The 20,207-nt window shown below is 40.1% G+C and overlaps 1 protein-coding gene across 2 annotated transcripts in view; it reads left to right on the top strand.

Annotated features, from left to right (window-relative positions):
* Positions 1-20,207, top strand: part of PEX1 (peroxisomal biogenesis factor 1) — a 33,307-nt gene that overhangs the window by 3,218 nt on the left and 9,882 nt on the right. For both annotated transcript variants that reach the window (XM_066627401.1, XM_066627400.1), the window contains exons 3-16: positions 915-998; positions 1,227-1,341; positions 1,429-2,198; positions 4,882-5,001; positions 6,523-6,646; positions 8,454-8,563; positions 10,325-10,419; positions 11,699-11,831; positions 12,484-12,580; positions 13,963-14,133; positions 14,830-14,984; positions 15,518-15,707; positions 18,502-18,668; positions 19,574-19,708. In XM_066627401.1, coding sequence (XP_066483498.1) covers positions 915-998; positions 1,227-1,341; positions 1,429-2,198; positions 4,882-5,001; positions 6,523-6,646; positions 8,454-8,563; positions 10,325-10,419; positions 11,699-11,831; positions 12,484-12,580; positions 13,963-14,133; positions 14,830-14,984; positions 15,518-15,707; positions 18,502-18,668; positions 19,574-19,708 — 2,466 coding nt within the window. The remainder of the gene's footprint in view (positions 1-914; positions 999-1,226; positions 1,342-1,428; positions 2,199-4,881; positions 5,002-6,522; positions 6,647-8,453; positions 8,564-10,324; positions 10,420-11,698; positions 11,832-12,483; positions 12,581-13,962; positions 14,134-14,829; positions 14,985-15,517; positions 15,708-18,501; positions 18,669-19,573; positions 19,709-20,207) is intronic.

Below are 20,207 nucleotides of genomic sequence, written 5' to 3'. Positions count from 1 at the left end.
TCTGTATGGCAGTGAGACTTGCAGATGCAGCTATGTGCAAGGATATCAGTGACAAGCAGCTGGTTGCTGCTGTCAGCTTGGACAGTACTGGTCATCCATGAAATCAGCTGGTGATAAGAATTGACAGCACTGACCATCTGTTTGGAAGGTATGTGCACAGCCACAGGTGCTGAATGCAAGATTTTTTTTTGTACCTGAGCCACTGGCTTTTCTGCATGCAGAACCTAAACTAGAAGCAGTTCATTATGCTAAGACCTATTTCCAAGTGTAAATTGCATCCTTGTTGAAACAGGATGATTGTGTCTGACTCAGTGAATTGATTAACTTATACACAAGCAAAGGCGTGCACATACCAGAGGGATTTTGTACCCTTTGACAGTGTTTTGAACCTAATTCCAAGCTCCTTGAGAAATATGGGAAAGTTTGAAAAAAGTGTTTGTGAGTTTGCTGAAAAATAGGTGGCCAATCCAGTAATACTACAAGTGCTTGTCTGATATGCAAGTGTCTGTGCCCACATGCCTGTTGTTCCCCCCAATTTTTTTTGATGGACTAGATTATTAGGGCATATTTAGAAGATCCAACAAAACATATCTTGTTGTATTGCAAAAGAAGCTGTTTGCCTTCACACATTCATCTTTCCTTTCTACACATTCCTCACCAAGCTGAGTACAAAGCTTCCTATTTAAGTAGCTGTTTCGCATGATGTCTGAGCAGAGAAAATGAGATTCAATATATTAGAAAGCATTGCATTTAGTCATATTTGCCATGGAGGGGGAGCACATGGCTCATTTGAAATTTAACAAATTATGTTTTCTTGAATTGTCTGATTTGGACCAGTCTCCAATTTGTTTTCAGTTGTGTAATATTGCCTATTGTATGAGTAGATTTTTCAACAAAATTTTGCTGTCTGCCAGGTATTCCTTGAGCCTTGTTCCCAAGTCTTGTCCTGCCAGCAAGCAGAAGTGGAACCCTTATCAGCAGATGATTGGGAGATACTGGTAATAAAAATATTTAAATTGTTCAGCTTTCCTAAAGTTATTGAAACATGATGTTGTTTTCCTTCCCTTATTTCCTCCCCCCACCAATGTTTTGTATGACTAAAAGTTGCCTGTTGCACCCTTATAATTAAAATCCTTTTATGTATATAAACTTGCAGGTGTTTAATAATGAAACATTAACAAGGTCAAATGAGAAATGTTTTCTGACGCTTTATAAATTTTTCATAGGAGCTGCATGCTTTCTCTCTTGAAAGCCATCTTCTTGATCAAATTCGAATAGTGTTTCCCAATGCAATCTTCCCAGTGTGGGTTGAACAGCACACTTGTATTTATATTCAGATTGGTAAGTGCTCACACAAGCTTTCTTGCAACATTTTGGAGAAGTGATTCTAAGGTGGCATGTATATTCACCTTTCCTCTTTTATTCCAGTTGCACTGAAACCAACTGCTCTATATGGAAGGCTTGAACCTCGCACAGAACTTTTCATACGCCCTAAGATACGCCAGCGGGGAGAAAGCTCCACTATGCTGCCATCTGCAAAAAGTGACATTTTACAAGAAACTGTTCTTAAAACCCAGTTAGATGAAAAACAAATGACTAAGGAACAAAAAGTCCAAAAAACACATTTAAATATGGAAGCCCAAGAGCATAAGCCAGACCCAAAAGTATCATTTAGTTCAAATGTCCTGCCAAATGTTTGGAATTTAATTGGTAACATTTTCTCTCACACTTATGACAAGAAACAGGAGTCTTCTTGTAGTACTGATGACTTGAGAGCTGTCAAAGACAACCTGCTGAACTTAATTCACATGGATTCTATATTCAGAGTATGCCAGACCCAGCCCCAGAGTGTGCAAAGTACCTTGCCCATATGTACATTTCAGAAACACAATGTTATTCATGTTTTTCCTTGGAATTGGGAGTTCGCTGCTTTAGAAGCCAGTATTCAAGTATCTTATGGGAAGATCAGTAAACTACTTTCCCCAAGACAGCAGCATCAAGAATCAAAGCAGAATCTAACGTCAAAGAAAGAACAGCAAATGATCGAGGCACAAAACCAAAATCAATCTAGCTCCAGCAGAAGTCAAGAATCCAGTGAGATCTCTGTTATCCAAATCATATGGAATGGATTTGAGGATCTGAAGAATGCCATAATGTTTAACAACACCGTGGAACAACTACATATTGGAAGAGTTTGGGTTAGTCAATTTCAAAAGCCTATATAATAATAATAATAATAATAATAATAATAAAACTTTATTTATATCCCGCCCTTCTCCCCAAAGGGACCCAGGGCGGCAATTACTATACAGTAATTGTATTTTAAGTAAAACATTGAAAATAATCTTGCCAATATTTCCATTTAAACACATTGGCCTGGAAGTAAGCCCCACTCAGTGGCGTAGCTAATAATCATGTGGCCTGGTGCCAAGATCAAAATGTTGCCTCGGAAGTGATGTCACAACCAGAATTGACATCACGCCCAGGCTTTTTAAAAAGTGAAAATTGGGAGGAATCCGTCTCCTCCCCCCAGCAGCTCACCACCCACTTGCTCTGCTGTCTCCCCCTCAGTCAGTGGCATAGCTAAGGCATATATCTCCTACCTGGGGTCAGAGAAGATTTTGTAGCCCTCCCTGCATGACAAAATCAAATTTAATTAAGTAAATAAAAACTTATTTATTTTTGGATCAGCAAATCCACTTTGTTCCACAAGGCAGTTGTGTTTTTATTTTCTTGTTAATTGGCCATAACGTTTGATAGCATACAAATATTCCAGTGCAGTTTGTTGCATTGAATAATTAAATTACCTTTCCAATGATATATAACATGATGGTATTATTCATACATACCAAGATTTTCACAATTTTGGTCACTAGTGTGAAGCTCAGCTTGTTGCCCCCCTAAAGCTTGATGCCTGGTACAACTGCTACCCCCTGCACCTCCTTAGCTACGCCACTGGCCCCACTGTCATACTGTATTATTTTTATCCCATCCTTGCAAAGAGCACAAGCTGGGCCCCTTTCCTTTATTCACAACAATCATGTGAAATAGATTACTGAGATATAAAAACTGACCTGAAGTCACCTGTTAAGCTTTGTTGCTGGGATGGGGTTTAAACCTGACCTCCCCAGTTCAAGTTCAATCCTCTTTAGCCACTATACTTGTGGTTCTCTTATTTCAGTGGAACTTGTTTAGATAGAAATTTGCTCAGAATCACTTCGTTAGGCTGCAGTCTGCAAACAGCTTACTTGCTATGCATGTTTACTGAGAACTAAGCCCTATTGCATTCTTACTCTCAGGTAACTGTGTAAAGTATTGCTGCCCTAAAGCCTAATCCTATGTAATACCTGCTGGTACAGGCTGCTGCAAAGCAGCCATAAAGCACTTTGCAGCTGCCAGCATGCTGATGGAAATGGTGGAGCCTTTAAAAGGGTGCATGTGTGGGACAGCAGGAAGCCTACCAGAGCAAGTAATCCCAGCACAGGGTGGAACAGGGTAGGGAGGGATGAAACTGAATGGGGTGGGTAGAGCAGGGAGGAGGAGATTGGGCAAGAATGGGTGGATCCGGCCTGGAGGGGAGCAGGTTCAGTTTCGGTGGTGCATGCTAAATCCAAACCTGCTTTCCGGACCTGATCTGCCTGCACAGAGCAATGTGGACTTGCGCCAGCAATATTGCTGGCACGTGTCCAGGTTGCTCAATAGCGGTTGCAAGGGCTTGCCCTGAGGCAAGATGCAAATGTCCTCTTACCCCGAGGAGACCTCTAACAGCCGAAAATCCTGTGGGATGCAGCTAAAGCCACACTAGCATCGCTTTGCAGGGATTTAGGTAGGATTTTGCTGCCTGAATAGTCTCAACTGAAATCAGTCAAACTATTTGTCTCCAAACAATTTCAGAATAAATAATTGCAAATGAACAACACAAATTCTATTTTTAACCATATAATTTATATGGTTATAAATATAAAAAACATATCATTTATAAATATAAATTATATTATTTATAATATATTTTAAATATTTTAGTGTGAAAAATATGTGATATCTTTATTGTATGTATTGTGAAAATTTCATTTAGATGTGAACCTAAATACACTAGATAACTCCTAGGGCCCAGTCCTATCCAGCTTTCCAGCACCAATGTAGTTGCAACCTTGAGGTCAGGAAACAAACATTTCCTAACTTGAGGAGGCCTACATTACTGCCCCCACACCACAGGATGTAGTGCATGCTCCATTGGCATGGTTGCATCAGTGCTGGAATGTTGGATAGGATTGGGCCCCAGTTGTGTTAGTTTGAGCAGTGAGGGCCCAATCCTATCCAGTTTTCCAGTGCCGGTGCAGCTGTGCCAATGGGGCGTGTGTTGCATCCTGTGGTGGAGAGGCAGTCATGGAGGCCTCAGTAAGGTAAGGTATGTAAGGTAAGGCCCCAGTAAAGTATGAGAACATTTGCTCCCTTACTTCAGGAGCAATTACATTGTGACTGCACCGGCACTGGAAAATTGGATAGGATTGGGCCCTAAGACTGCAATCCTAACCAATTTTCCAGCACTGACATAAGAGCAATGCAACTCTGAGGTAAGGGAACAAACATTGCCTTACCTTGAGGAGGCCTCAATGACTGTCCCCCAACTGTACATGCCCCACAGCTATGCCAATGCTGGAAAGTCGATTAGGATTATGCCCTAAGTGTACTATAGCAAATTTTAGGTTCCTAAATTTCTGATGTCTAAGTTTTAAAACATACTTCTTTTTAACATTTTGAAAATGAAGTTATGCTTAATTTATGCATATGTAATGTAGTACCAGTGAGGATACCACAGTGCAATGTGAAAGCTTTTGTTTTAAGCATTTGTGTATTGATATTTCTTGTATTGCATTTCAGATACCAGATGCCTTGAGAAAGAGACTACAGTTAGAAATACATGCAGCTATCAGAATCACTTCAGTGAATTCAGACCCTAAGATCCCAAACTCTCTTAGATTGCAACCTATGAGGACCTTGGTGAGTCTGTATTTTTCAGTTTTTGTTTTGTTGAGCTGATTCTGGGATCCAGTTGTCTGTTTTGAACTTAATATTGCATAATATCCTTTTTGCATTATTTATTCTTTGAGAGAATTTTGACCTATGGTTTTCTCCATTTTTGTAACATATATTAATGTTTGGCACCTCTAGGTCTCCAGTAAAGGCTACAATATGTACACGCTTACTTGGGAGTAAGTTTCTTTAAACTCATTGAAATTTACTCCTGAATAGACATGCATAGGATTGCACTGTTACAATTGCACCATTGTAAAGGATTGCACCATACTTCTGTTTACAGCACACAAAGAGAAAAATCAAAGTAATGATTCAGAATTAATATCTGAGAAGAAAGTAACACTAATTCTGAATCATTACTTTGATTTTTCTCTTTGTGTGCTGTAAACAGAAGTATGGTAAAATTAGTAAGTTTTATAAAAGAACTTTCTGTAGTTATTTTCCTGATGAAGCCAACAAATGGAAGTTTAGTTAGAGAACATTCAACTCCAGAGTTTGCTGCACAGGTGCAAATAATTATCTACTCTTTCAGGTAAAAAGTACTGGTAGAAATTATGGCTTGTACTGTATATCATTTTAAAACTGTCCTGTCCTAAGTTCCCAGGTAATATTCACTTGATTTAGTGGTGGCTGTCCATCACATGAAACCTTTCTTCAGATTCATACTGTATTGCACAGGAGTTAGAAAGCAAGTGGTATTGGGACTTCCATTCCCACACCATTTATTCTCTTTGAGGTATAAACCAATTCATAAGTTCTTCCCTCTTATTACAGTGATAGTGACAGAATAACAGGAAAGTGCAGCAACATTGTAAAATCTGTGTCCTGAAATGTCTCCTGACTAATCTGTACAAGAAAAAAATGGAAGAAAAATTCCACTTCTTGATGTGCAGAAAGTTACAGGTGGTGTCATTGGATTTCTTACCTTTTCTTTCTTAGCATAAGCATGAATGATAGTAGAGCAGTGTGGACATGAAGATCCCAGTTCAGGTCCTTTCTAATGCTCTCTGCAAGGTTGTGCCTTTGTTTCTACACGCTTTATCCTTGGGAGATCTGGGAAGTGTATGTTTGAATGAAGAGGTTCCCCAGAAACTAGGAAGGAAAAGGAAGAAGATAGTTCAAGAATGGGAAATACAGGAAGGATTGCCGGTATTGGATAGATCTGAATGGTTCATAGGTGTTGCCATTATCTGGTCACTGAAACATTTTAGACAAGTTGAATTAAAGTGGTAACTGTGAATGAGAGAATTTGAGCATACATTCTGCAGTAAATCCTTATTTTTTATACTTGGAAATAAAAAAGAGAAAAATAATAATGTGGCTGTTGTTGGAATTCTTGGTAAACTATCAATCATTGAGTTACCACTGTCATTAGTAATTCTGTTCCTTGAAGAAATATTTCTTGCATGGAAGAATTCTATTAGGAAGTTCTATATTAATATCTATACTATATTAATAATCTTCCCTATCTCTCCTTCTTTTTAGAATAAAGATATAAGTGAGGATGACATTAAAAATGCTTTTAACTTATGGATAGAAGATTACAGTACGATCAAACTTCCTTTCATAATGGCAGACAAAGGCTGTATACAATTAATTTTTAAAGATGGTAAGCAAAACTATTTTTTTCAGCTGTGCTTGTGATTTTGTTGCTGTTTCATTAAGAAGACATTTTTGCATTATATTATTATTATTATTATTATTATTATTATTATTATTATTATTATTATTAACAACAGTATTTATATACCGCTTTTCATTTGCTTTTAAAAATGCTATTCATTGATTAAATAATGCTTAGTTGATTTAGAGCTCAATCCTGTGCTCGTGGCATGACTTCGTGCCACCGAGCACTGTCACAAACGTGCCATAAGGCACGTTTGCGAGCCTCTCTAGCACGGGGCAGTGGCCCAGCCTCCGCGGCTTGGTGGTCTCATAGACCGCTGAGCTATGGCACGGTAAGCGGGGATGGGCACGGGGCAGGGAGGAGTCTGGTGGGGGGCAAAGAGAGGATGGGGGGAGGCGTGACACGGGGAGGGAGGCGGGTCTGCGGAGCTCTGCTCTGCAGGATCCAAGGCACTCGGCGCCCTACATGAGCGCATTTACTTTACGTAGCCCCATTGCAGGGCTGCTTACCTTTCCCGGGGGAAGGGGACAAAAGTCCCCTTCTCCCAAGCTGACTCCCGTGGTAGCCCAGGGCGTGTAGGATCTGGCGGCAGCCATTCTCGGTGCCGCTGAGCCTGGGCACCTCGGACAGCTCAGGATTGGGCTGTCCATCATTGACTTTTCAGCCACGGGCAGCCCAATCCTGACCTGCCCGGAGCTGCGGGACCCGGCTGCTCCACAAAGGGCTCCCGCTGGATCCAGAGCCTCCTGCACTACTGTGGGAGGCTCCTCGGGAGAAGGGAACGCTTGTCCCCTTCCCCTGGGTAAGGGAAGCAGCCCCGCAATGGGGCTACTCACTTTAGGAACGACTGTTTGGTCGCCACTAAAGTGAAGGTGCTTTTGTAGGGCGCGCAGCCCTGCCCAAGCGCCTAGGATTCTGTGGAGCTTGGCTCCGTGGATCCGCCTCCCCCATACCCCCAGCCACACCTCCCCCAGAACGCCACCCCTCATTTCCTGTTCCGCAGCCCAGCAGTCACAGAGACTGCCGAGCCGTGGAATGCAGGCGCCCGCCACACGGTGGCTCAGCACTGGCTGGAGCTGAGCCAGCTCTGGCAGGAGCCCGGCGGTAAGCTACGCAAACGTGCCTTATGGCATGTTTGCGACTGTGGTCCCACAGGATCGAGCTCTAAATGGGTTGCTAATCTGTTGCATTTAAATAAGTTTTAATATTACCAGAAGCTTTAGGGATGGTTCCTTATGGTGGTGATTTACAATATAATGAACATGTTACCACATTATTTGAAGGCTATGATCTTTAATATTTTCTTATGATAACATGTGAATTGAAGTTGTTTAAATACGTAAATAAGCTTTTCCTCAGTTATGTCCAACCCTTTAAAATTGGTCCCCCACTAGTTAAACAACTAAAGCTATTGTTAATTATCTGTCAGTTCAGACTGCTGAAATGTATGCATATTTACCTGGGAGCATGTCCCATTGAATTAAATGATGCTTGCTTCTGAGTAGGCATGCCTAGATTATGCACTAAAACTTGCAACCTTAAGGGCACTATCCCAACCAACTTTCCAGCATCAAGATAAGGACAGTGCAACTCCAAACAAAGGGAACAAAACATTTCCTTACTTTGAGGAGGCCCCCATGACTGCCCTCCAACTGCAAGATGCAGCACACGCCCTGTTGGCACAGCTATGCCAGTACTGGAAAGTTGGTTAGGACTACAGGTCTTCAAATACAGTGTTGAGTCTCACTTTGAACCACAGCAGATTAACGTGTCCATTGTGTTTTGAAAGGCATAGAGGACTTTGTTCTCAGTGTAGTCACCTCTCCTGACATTGAAGAAGAGAAATCAAAAAGCATTTTCGTCTTGAGCCCAAGCTTGCTGCAGAAAGCAAATATACAAGTAAATATCACTTATTTCAGATATCCAGTAGCTTCAAATATATTGTAATTCATTGAGAAGATAAACATAGAAATTATTTTACTTGTTAGGCTTAATTTTTTTTTGTTCATGTACAGTGAACTGTTGATTTAACGGATTAATGGAGGGGTGGGGTATCCATTAATACCAAAATTCCATTAAATCTACATGCATTTATGACAATACATGCACCATATATTGGCGCATGTACAAAACATACAAGCCTGTGGTAGTTTTAAATGAAGTAGACACCTGTTATTTCCAGAATTTGTTAAAGAGAGGTTCACTGTATTTATATTGAAAAGCATAGACAGAGCAGAGAAATTCTGATGACAAATACAGTCTGTCATAACTCTACTACATTTCATGATGCTTTAGAGCAGAGGTGACCAACCTTTTAGGGCTCCTGGTCTTTAACAATTATGTAGAGGAGGGAATTTCAGACGGTGCAGCTTGTGATTTCGTAGATGACAAGTGGGAGCTCCTGAAATTCCCTCTTAAAGGTTCAGAAGTACTGAAGCTGAAAGGTTGACCATCCCTGCTTTAGAGAACTAGAGCAAGGATTGTGGAGCAAGGTTTTTTTTTTCCCCTTTTGTGCTAAGCATATAACTGTAGTTTTTAAAAGCTGGCTCTTTTTTCTGGTTCTCTATATATTTAGTGACAATTTTAACATTTATTGTTGAAATGATGGAAAGTAAAGCTAAAGGTTGGTTCAGGCATCATACTAAACCAGAGGTTCCTAAACTTTTTTGACTGGTGGCTCCCTTGACCTGCTAGATCAGGGGTGTCTAAACTTCTTGGCAGGAGGGCCACATTATCTCTGTGACACTGTGACAGGGGCTGGAAAAAAAGAATTAATTTACATTTCAAATTTGAATAAATTTACATAAATGAATATATTAGAGATGGAACTTATATGAATTAATAAAGGTCTTGCAGTATCGCAAGGCCTATAAAAGGCCTTGTGCAAAGCAAGACCGGCCGTTCCTTTACTGCTGTTTCAGACATGAAACAACAAGCAGTGGAAGAGCCCTTGGCCCACAGCTCGTGCAAGAGGTCCAACAGTCAGGCCTCGTGCTGACAACAGTTGCGTCGGGTCAGTGTGGACTCCAGAAAGTGTCCGGCGGTCCAGAGTTTATTGGAGACCGGGAGCTCCTTGCGGGCTGGATTGGGGCTTCCTGAGGGCCACAAATGGCCCCCGGGTCAGGATTTGGGCACCCCTGTACTAGACTATTGGCCGTGACTCCCCATTGGGGCTACAATCCTGTGCATTGAATAGGCTTTGGGTTTTTAGCAAGGATTCCATGGCTCCCTGGCTGGTTTCCATGGTTCCCCAGGGAGTCACAGCTCACAGTTTGGGAACCACTTCACAAAACTATGGGTATACTATGGTTTCATGTAACTATCATGTGCCTCAGGCTTGTGCCCCCTGCTGTTCGCTGCCTATGAGTGGAGGAAATTTGCTGTTTCTGTTTGTGGTTTGAAACAAACTATAATCTTTTTCATTGCCTACGAATTCCAGTATGATATATTAGCTCCTTCGCAAACAGTGATTAGAACAAATTGTCAGGTAAAGGTCTGGCTAAATTTAATATATGGTAGCATTCTAATTTTGCTAGAGTACATGGACAGTATTATTCACCATTACCATATTCCACATCAAGCACATGCTAAACAAGTGGGTGGCCTTCCTCTTATGAAACTTTATTCAGCTTCTGAATTGTGACTGTCTTCTTTTTGCAGATTCTGGTACATCCTGTGACCTCAGTAGCCAGTGGTGACAGAACATGGTCAGCTTGTGACCCACTCCTTCCATGGTTCAATCTGAACTGTTTAGGGTAAGACATTTTTATTGTGTTGTAAAATAGAAGAAAAAATCAACAGTAAAGAATTAAAGGGTTTTTTTTTTCCTGAAAATGCACAATATCAATATTACTGATAATCTTAACTGGCACCTAAAGGGAATTTTAGGTTTTATCACAACCTGGTCTGTCAACATTTGTAATTTAGTCCTGAGAGTCAGAAATTAGCCAAGTGCAGCAGTGTGTTAACAAGAAAATTTGGATTTGTACACATAAACATTAGTTTTGATGACACCAATACTATGTTAGCTTGGCTGGTCTGTCTGAACACATAACATGTATAATAGGTTGTAGCCTATAGTATTATGGAAATGCAACAGCAGTTTTTTTGCTTTTATGGAGAATACGCTTATAACAAACATGCTGTACTTTTGCAGTTGAGACAACCATGAAGTCATAGTAATGCTGGCTGAATTGAGTGCCTAGGTTGCATTTCCATAAATAGGTCACTTTAGACTGTTTCAGGATAAGATGCAGAAACTGCCTTACTTACAAATACATTAGGTTCCAGAGGTCTGGTTGTAAGTCATTTTGTTCATATCCCCCGATCTTAGCTATACCTGTAAGCTTTGCTTGGGACTCTGCCCATTTAACTACGGAGCAGCTCAGAATGCTCCTGAGTGGCTTCCATACTTGGCAGCATTAGCTGCCAGAAATGTTTGTTCATAAGTAAGGGAGCTTCTGTATTCTCAGGTAGCGGATTAGATGTTCACAAAAGGTCCAGCAAAGGCAGAAACATTATGCCACTGATGCATGCTATGGAGCTGCTCATGGAACCAGCCAGTGGTTCCATGCGCTCTTCAGAATCTCCCAGACATTCTGTTAACCCAGGTAAGTCGGCGGAGGCAGTAGTTCATGAGCAGGAAGAGGGATGTTCAGGGCAAGCACAGGGCATGCGGCAGGGAGTGGGCTGAAGGGGGTCGATCTTGGTGGCAGAAGTGCGTGCGGGATGCTGTCTCCCAATTTCTAACCTGCCTTGCCTTTTTTCTCTTTTTGGACCTACGCCAACCACATAGCTAGTATGGGTCCAAGAAGACCCATACGTGATCTTAAAGCCTACTCAGAGGTAAGTAAAAGATTTTTTACTTACCTCTTATTGGCCTTCTGGTAGCCCTTCCCCACCATTGCACTGGTTGCACTCCCCATGATACTGTGCATACTGTCGGCTAGGCCGTTACGCGTATAATGGTGGGTGATAGGTTTGGGCTGTTGGACTGTGTTGCAGATTTCAATTTTGTTAAACTTTTCTCTGCAGAGGAGTGGATAAACTAGGATTATCCTCCTTTAAGCATATATCACACAGCCTTCTGGGACGACCACTGTCTCAGAAGCTTGCCAGCATATCTGCAGGACTACGCAACGGAGGTATCCTGATTACTGGAGGAAAGGTGAATGTTTGCATTTTCCTATATGTTAGCACCCAATCAGTATTAGTTTCTATAACATTAACACATTTTATATGCCAGTTATGAATTTGTATCTCATTTGATTCACTGGAAAAATTCAAATTAAAATGAAAAATGCAAATTAAAACTTTGGATTACACAGTTTGTTTTTATTGGTACTGCGGAATACTTTGTTTTTGGTTGGATTAGTGACTTATTCAGTCTTTTCAAATACCTATATATAGTTAAGAACCATTTGCTGTTTATTATATCCTATCTGTATGGCAGTTGCCATCCAGTAAACATAACCTTAAGTATGTGGAGAAAATAAAAGCAACTGTCCCTCCTTGTGTACCATGAAACTGGCCGTAAGTAGATAGACAAGGATGCACCTATAACTAAAGACAGATCGTGGGTTAGCTGAGATATGTAGAGCCTACCACTGCTTGACCAGGTGAGTTTCTTGCTGAAGGTAATCTCATGTGACTCTGATACTTTTTTTTATAGTGTACATTCAGTTCATTGGGGCTTGTGTAGACCTAATTTCTGACTATATAATATTTCCATTGGACAAGTCCATAGAAATAAATAAGAAGCACCTTAATTTTTTTAGGTGCTTTATTTTGAATGATTTTAACACCAATTTATTTTATAGGGAAGTGGCAAGTCAACTTTAGCAAAGGCAATCTGCAAAGAAGCATTCGATAGGTTGGATGCTCATGTGGAAGTAGTTGATTGTAAAGCTTTAAAAGGTATGGATACAGCTATGTCCATTCTGCAGTACTTTGTCAGAATACAAAGTACTTTATTATTCTTATCACATTGGTTCACTCAAAAGCATCCCTTAAGAATTAATGTCCAAGGCTGCCGAGTAAGCTTCATGGTTGCGCAGGGATTTGACCATGAAAGTTTTATGTCCAAACTGCTCCCTCTGCATTCCACCACACTGGCCTTAAATCTTCACACTTTTGACCTTTCTGTTATACAAAATATATATTTCAGCAGTTAATTGGACATAGGCAAATAGCTGTGATTCTTCATCTCTTGAGAATTTAATTCATGAACAGCATGAAAACTATGTACACTTTTCCTGTTCTTCCTCTGGGAATAACTGGTCTACTGATGATATGGTTATATTTGTGATGTTCTCACTATTTTTAATTTTGTGTCATTTAAGCTATTATTTAAACTGTCTACATACTTACATGGGAGTAAATCCCATTGAACGCATTGGAATTCACTTTAAAGTTGACCTATTTAGGATTGGACTTTTAGAGGTCCCCGTATACTATATACCATGGATCAAACCATCATTCTTTACAATAGCATACCCCTTAAATATTATAGCGAGAGTATTAACATTTCAGAGTTTTAAAAACATATCCCTACTACAGTTCTGTAATATAGGACAGTATTATTCTCACCACGTTGCAGGCATGAGGCTAAGTGGCTTGTCTAACACCATCTAGTGATTACGGTGGGGCGCGGGGCTTCCTGAGGCCTACTCACCATGAGTAGGCTGGCTCTTCCTATATATTAGAGCACTGGCACTCCTATATATTAGTACACTGGCTCTTCCTATATATTAGAGCAGTGGTTCCTAAACTTTTTAGTACCAGGGCCCACTTTTAAAAACGGCACTCTATTGGGACCCACCTAGGTTTACCAGACTTTAAAAATAGGAGATATGGAAAGAAATAATTATTTATAAGTAATAGTAACCAGAAAAGGACCCTCAAGCATTTATCTCCTATAGTTACATTTGCTTGCAAACTGCAGAAACTGAGCTCTTTACAGGGTAATTAGCAGCTACAGTACCTGATTTTTGAATAGCTTCAGGGCTTGAGGCAATTAGTTATCTGATTTTTCCATGACACTTTGGCAACCCACCAGTAGATCCTGATCTACAATATGGGAACCACTACATTAGAGAGACAGAAAGAAAGTTAGGGAAAATAATTAGGGAGATAATTAGGGAGATTGTTCTAAACAGGGTCTTGTTAAGGCTCCCATAACCGGAATATAGAGTAGGATCAAAGAAGGACTAGACTCCATCCATAACCTGGCAAGATTGTAATTGAATCCACATCACTTTGCTTCTGTGTTGTACTATTAATCATATATTGTGTTTTAGGAAAAAGATTGGAAAATATACGGAAAAAACTGGAAGAGGCTTTTCTAGAGGCAGGTTGGAGGCAACCATCTGTTATTATGTTAGATGATCTTGATCACATAGTTGGCATTCCCCTTTCTCCAGAGCAGGAAACCAGCCCTGAAGCAGTCCAGAGCACTCGCCTTGCTTATGGTAATTACCAACCATCTTGTTGTAACTGGATTTTTTTATTGGTCCTTATTAACAGTATTGACAAGAATAATGTTGTATGCCTTGAAACTTTATATCTGATCTCTGTCAGTGGCTGACTAGATCAATCTGATTTTCGAAAGCTGTCAACACTTTATTTGTTATTTTAAAAGATTTCTATTTTGTCTTGCTCCAGTGATTCAGAGCAACTCACAAAAAAGATTAAAATGCATAAAATAGTGGAATGGTTTAGGTTAATCACAGCTCATTGTCTATGCTCATAAAATGTGATCCTAGATCTCTCTTCTCTTGGAGATGAACAGTGCAAGTCAAAACTAGCATTTGGCATCCTGACAAAAAAACTGTACAACATCATAAGAATGTCATGAATATTCTGTAGTGTGTATATTCAATGTTGTCATTACAGAAAGTTAAGGTTATGGTTTATTGAATATTAATGGTTTTAGATACAAATATTTTCTCAAATATTTTCCATATTATTATGTGCAGATAACACAAAGGAAAGCTATATCACATAAACCAAAGTTACTTTACTGGAACAGATTATGCATTGAAAAATAAAGGATTTCTATAAAAATGTTTTTTAGAAGTGGATGCAGTTGCTATTTTAGATTATCTTTGATGTGTTAGTTAAAAGTTAAAAATAAAAATTCCAAATGTATTTTTTTCTGCTTTCAGTTCTGAAAGATATGATAAAAGAAGTTATTTCCACGCGCGGTTTGATTGCACTTATTGCCACAAGCCCATCTGAACAGTCACTGCACCCTTCCATTGTGTCTGCCCAAGGAATTCACATATTTCAATGTTTCCAACATATCCAGGCTCCAGATCAGGTAAAAGCACTAACTGTATAATTTGGTCAAAACTGCTTCATTTGGAAGTTACTTTAAATCACTGGAATCTACCGCCAAGTAATTTTTTCAAGGTCAGCATGTTAAATGTTCTATAACAGGGGAGCTCAATAGGTGGATCGTGATCTACCAGTAGATCGCGAGGCAAAATGAGTAGATCGCGGAGCCCTGTCTCTCCAAACTGTTAATATGTCATATTAACATATTTAATACTGACATATTTAGCTGACACTAAACTGACACTGAAACTGACTAGACTCCAGCAGGGGCTCCATACATTAAAGGGGGTGTCTGTCAGACGCTTCCTTCCCCCCTGGTAGATCTCCGGGCCTTGCTGGGTTTCAAAGTAGCTCTCGAGCCAAAAAAGTGTGAGCACCCCTGTTCTATAAAGTTCAGCATTATCAACACCTCAAAATCTTTTTTAATGTTTTTGAAAGTGGTCTGTTTTCTTCTGGATTTTGTTCAGATCTTTGTAATTGGACTGCAGATAAAGTTGCTGTATGTTTTCTTTTCAGGGGCAAAGATGTGAAATGCTTCACTCCATAATAAAAAATAAACTTAACTCCAGTATAGACAGATTCTGTGACCTGGATTTGCATCAAATTGCAAAGGAAACAGAAGGATTTGTAGCTAGAGATTTGACTATGTTAGTTGACCGTGCCATACATGCAGGTGTTTCCGTCAGAAGAATGTGTAAAAAAGAAGGTATGCATTATAGATATTCGATTTTATTCCAGAATATTTATTTTACCACACTTTTTGATGGATCATAGTAAAACTAACTTGCATCTGAACAATCCAAAATCATAAAATAATTAAACAGTTGGATAAAGGAGAGCAAATTATTGTGGTACTATAGAGCACAATTAACCCTATAATAACAAACCCTATAATTGTGATAGATAACCAAAACATAATCCCCTACATACAGCGGTCTGTTGCATGCACCAGTGCAAGCTAATTGATATCCTTGTTGTCTGGGAATGTCTTTTGTTTTATGAATTTTCTGGTTGCCATGCATTTTTTTTCCTGTTCTCTTTGTGACCAATGACATGCAGATGTCTATTGGGAGTGGCCTCCCAGGTATTCAGGCCCAGGAGAGGATAGTTATTGTGGCAAGGCAGCCAATGGTAGTCTTGTGGCAGGCAGACTGAAGGTGAGTTGGCTGAATGCCCACAGCATAGTGCACAGAAGAAGAACCAGATGGTCACTTCATCAATTAGTTGCTCGAGCTTACCTGAGGATGTCAGGGCCTTTATTCTTTCTGGTGGCGCCAAGTAAATCACCATACTTCCTAGGCCAGTTAGATTATGAACTCTTATGTGAGGGTCCTATCTAGAAATGACTCCCCTCCTGCCCTCTGTTCACCAGTTGTGGTAGCACAGGCAGCAGGGAACCAGCATCTGATTGGCAGGGCTGCTTGTTCTGCACCCATAGCACCTGAGTGATTCTATTGTACCCAGTTGTGGCAATCATTTTGATGAGTTTATGAATAAGTAAATAACGTAGAATTTTTTTTTATGTTCACATATGATCAAGGGGACGTATGGAGATGGTCTTTGCACCTGGTTCTTGTTGACCTTGCTGCAGTGATCAGTGGTTTATGGCTGCAACTTTGTACTGATGTCAGGCTTCAAAAACAATCACCGTCTTACTTGAGGCAATAGGGAGAGACTCTATCAAATTCCTTTTTCCTGCTGCTGGATGCAGTGGTATAGCTAATGATCGTGTAGCCCGGTGCCAAGCTCAAAATGTTGCCCCAGATGTGATGTCACAACCGGACGTGACATCACACCTGGGCTTTTTAAAAAGTGAAAATTGGGAGGAACCCACCTCCTCCCCCCAGCAGCTTGCCACCTAATTGCTCTGCTGCCTCTGCCCAGTCAGTGGCATAGCTAAGGCATCTATCTGCTACCTAGGGTCAAAGAAGATTTGTAGCCCCCCCCCCCCCCGACAAAATCAAATTAAGAAAATAAAAAGTTTGCCCATGATAGGTTCAAGACACTGTACTGGGGTGAAGAGGGATGATTATTCTCTCCTTGCTAAATATAATAGGGGCGCCACTTGAAAAAGTGTCTTTTACCCAGTTAGCAAGGGTAACTGTATTATGATACATGGAAATGAGAGGTGACTCATATCAACACCTTATTGGTTTCATGCTGTATCATGATAACATGTCATTGCAACATGTCAATAACATAATATGTCACTGGCTCTCAGAACAATCACTTTCATAGGTCGGTTTTGAATAACAGAAATCCACTTTTTGTTCCATAAGGCAATTGTGTATTCATTTTTTGTTTATTAGCCATAACTTTTGATAGAATAAAGATATTCCAATGCAGTTTCATTGCATTCCACATTAAATTACCTTTCCAATGACATATAACATGATGGTATTATTCATATATACCAATATTTATTTTCACATACATTTTCACAATTTTGGTCACGCTCTGCTTGTGGCCCCCCTAAAGCTTGATGCCTGGTGAAACTTCTACCCCCTGTACCGCCTTAGCTACGCCACTGACTGGATGGCCGTTTCAAAACCCTTTACTAGATTTTCTGGGGAAAGTAAGAAGACTGTGTTCTCCCGCCAAGTCCTAGCCTGAGGGAGAGTGAAACTACCTTTTCAGGCAACTCACCCTGTATTATCTTTCAAAGACTGATTAATGAAAGGGGAAAGGGGGAGCAATCTTTGGAAGAATGGCCTTGCACAATGAACTGGTGTGGACTCCTTTTGTGGAAAGATTGTGGTTGCTAGCCTTTTTGTGACGTGGAGGAGATTCTTGTTGAACTGTGCTGCAGCATGTATTAAACTCTGTGTGGGTATGTGCAAAAAATGAAGAGAGTTGGAGAGGTAGGTTGGGGGGAGAGTAATATTTTAATTGTGAAGAGCTGTGGTTAAGAGGGGAAAAAAAATCAATACTAAATGTTGTTGAGGTGCATTGTCATCTGTTCTGTTAGCCTGTTTCCTTAGCTCTGTGGGCCAGGCTGCACTTGCTCATTAGAAAGCAAATGGCACTTTTGCTCAGAGACATTTTAGTATATTTCCACTTGAATGAATGGTGAATTACAAACTACTAGACCTTGGGAGGTTGGGTCTGGGAATGTACTTTGAAGACGGATTTGTGTATGTCTGAGTTAGTGGTACAAACTCATGCTTGGCTCTTAAGCAGATTGATGCAGTTAGGATGGGGTCTCTGGTCTTGTTGAGATTTAGCAGTTAGTGTTGCCTCACTGCAATCATTTCCTTGGTCTTATCATTTCATACTCATACATGTACAACGTCCCTTTGTAGATTGTGTTTTGTTCTTCTAGTTGTGCTGACGCTACTTTTTGCGTTGCACATGGACCATGGATTGGTCAACTAGACTTTGAACTGGGATTCACTGGACCAAGTGAATTATTTGTGAGATAGTCGGAAGCATTTTTATATAATAACTGTATAACGTTTCTATGTAGATTGTAATAAAACCATGTTTATCCACTTTAACAGATCTGATTCTGTCAACATCAGACTTTCAAAAAGCTTTAAAGGATTTCACACCAACGTCTTTGAGAAATATTGAGCTCCATAAACCTCAAGACTTTGGCTGGAATAGGATTGGTGGCCTTAAGGAGATAAAGCAAGTTCTTATAGATATTATCCAATTACCTGCAAAGGTATTTCATTGTCTTTGTAACTAGAAACAAATATCGTCCTTGGTGCTTTGTCATGAACAGATCATTGTCGGAACAGTCAAGTAACTCAATATTCCTTGATTTTCTTTTTTTTGTATAGTTCTGGTTTGGAAGTACAGACTTAAGTTAAAATGAACAAATATATACGTGCACTAGAAGTCCTTCTCCCATTCAACCATGCATGTCAGTTTGTGTGAACTTGAGGGAAGAAGGAAACAACAATACCAACATTACATTAAAGGGTGTAATGTAGGCTTTCCCTGAGGATTATGGGCAGTTCCAGGTTGGGGAAGAAGATTCAGCAATATAGCTTTATAGAGATGGGTTCACAAAGACGCCTGGAATGTTGTGCAATTTAGAAAGAAGCTCTGTTCTCATCTGTCTCAAATCATTTTAAGCGTATGTATAGTGCAAGAAGGATAGTTTCCACCTCCCTCAACTCTGCATCACATTAGAAGTCTTTAACTCCTAATTTATGGGGAAATTTTGCAGATTCTTACACACAGATTCTGTTTTTGTTATATCCAGTGTGAGGCGGCACAGTGTGAGGCATGCAAGAGGGCATGATTTTACTTTCCCACTGCACATTGACACTAAATGATTTGATGTAGATAAGAACAGGGGCACAGAAGTTAAAAATAAGTTGTCTTATAGGCTTTGTCTAGATCAGTGGGGGGGTCAGTGTGCAACTGTATCAATGTTTATGCTTAAGCAAACTAAATAGCTGCTTTTCTGCATTTGAAGGTTTCAGTGAAGCATAATATTATAGTAACTGGTTCTACTAATGACAATGTGGGATGCTTTATGAATATCTATAGCAGTACTCATGCTATTTATGTTGATGTATTTTTGAAAGCAAGTAAACTACTGATTTAATATGTTTTCAGTACCCAGAATTATTTGCAAATCTCCCTATTCGACAACGAACGGGAATCTTATTATATGGAGCTCCGGGTACAGGAAAAACTTTATTGGCTGGTGTAGTTGCTCAAGAAAGTGGAATGAATTTCATCAACATCAAGGTGATAAATTTTGGATTTTCTGGAATTTGTTGAAAAAGCTTTGTTGAAAATGCTACTGCCTGAGACAGGCCTGTGGCCTACATGACAACTGAGACCAGGCTGGCCCTTTTAACTTAACCCTTTTTAAGTAGGTATGGCAAGGGGTAGTAGCAATAAAATAACAGAAAAATAACAGTCATTTTACTGTTTGCTCTGAATGGTAAAATGAAGTATGGTTTTGACTCAGTGCAAAGTTCTGCTACCTCAAGATTTTGACAAGTTTTTCTCCTGAGAACTTGTGCTATCACCAGCCCTTGCTCTGCGTATCCCTGTGTTCCAGTGAGAGAGAGGGGTGAGCACTGGCTTAGAGTTGTGTGATGCAGTCTGGTTTCCTTCACAGAAGGCATTGATCTGCTTCACCCTGTGTTCCTGTGAAGCATGGGCATCACACTAGTATTGATTTGTAATGAGAACACCTCTGAATTTATAATACACAGTACATAGACATAAGGGTCAAATA

This window comes from Tiliqua scincoides, chromosome 5, assembly GCF_035046505.1.
Source record: "Tiliqua scincoides isolate rTilSci1 chromosome 5, rTilSci1.hap2, whole genome shotgun sequence".
NCBI lineage: Eukaryota > Metazoa > Chordata > Lepidosauria > Squamata > Scincidae > Tiliqua > Tiliqua scincoides.
This window is presented reverse-complemented; position numbering and strand designations above follow the sequence as displayed.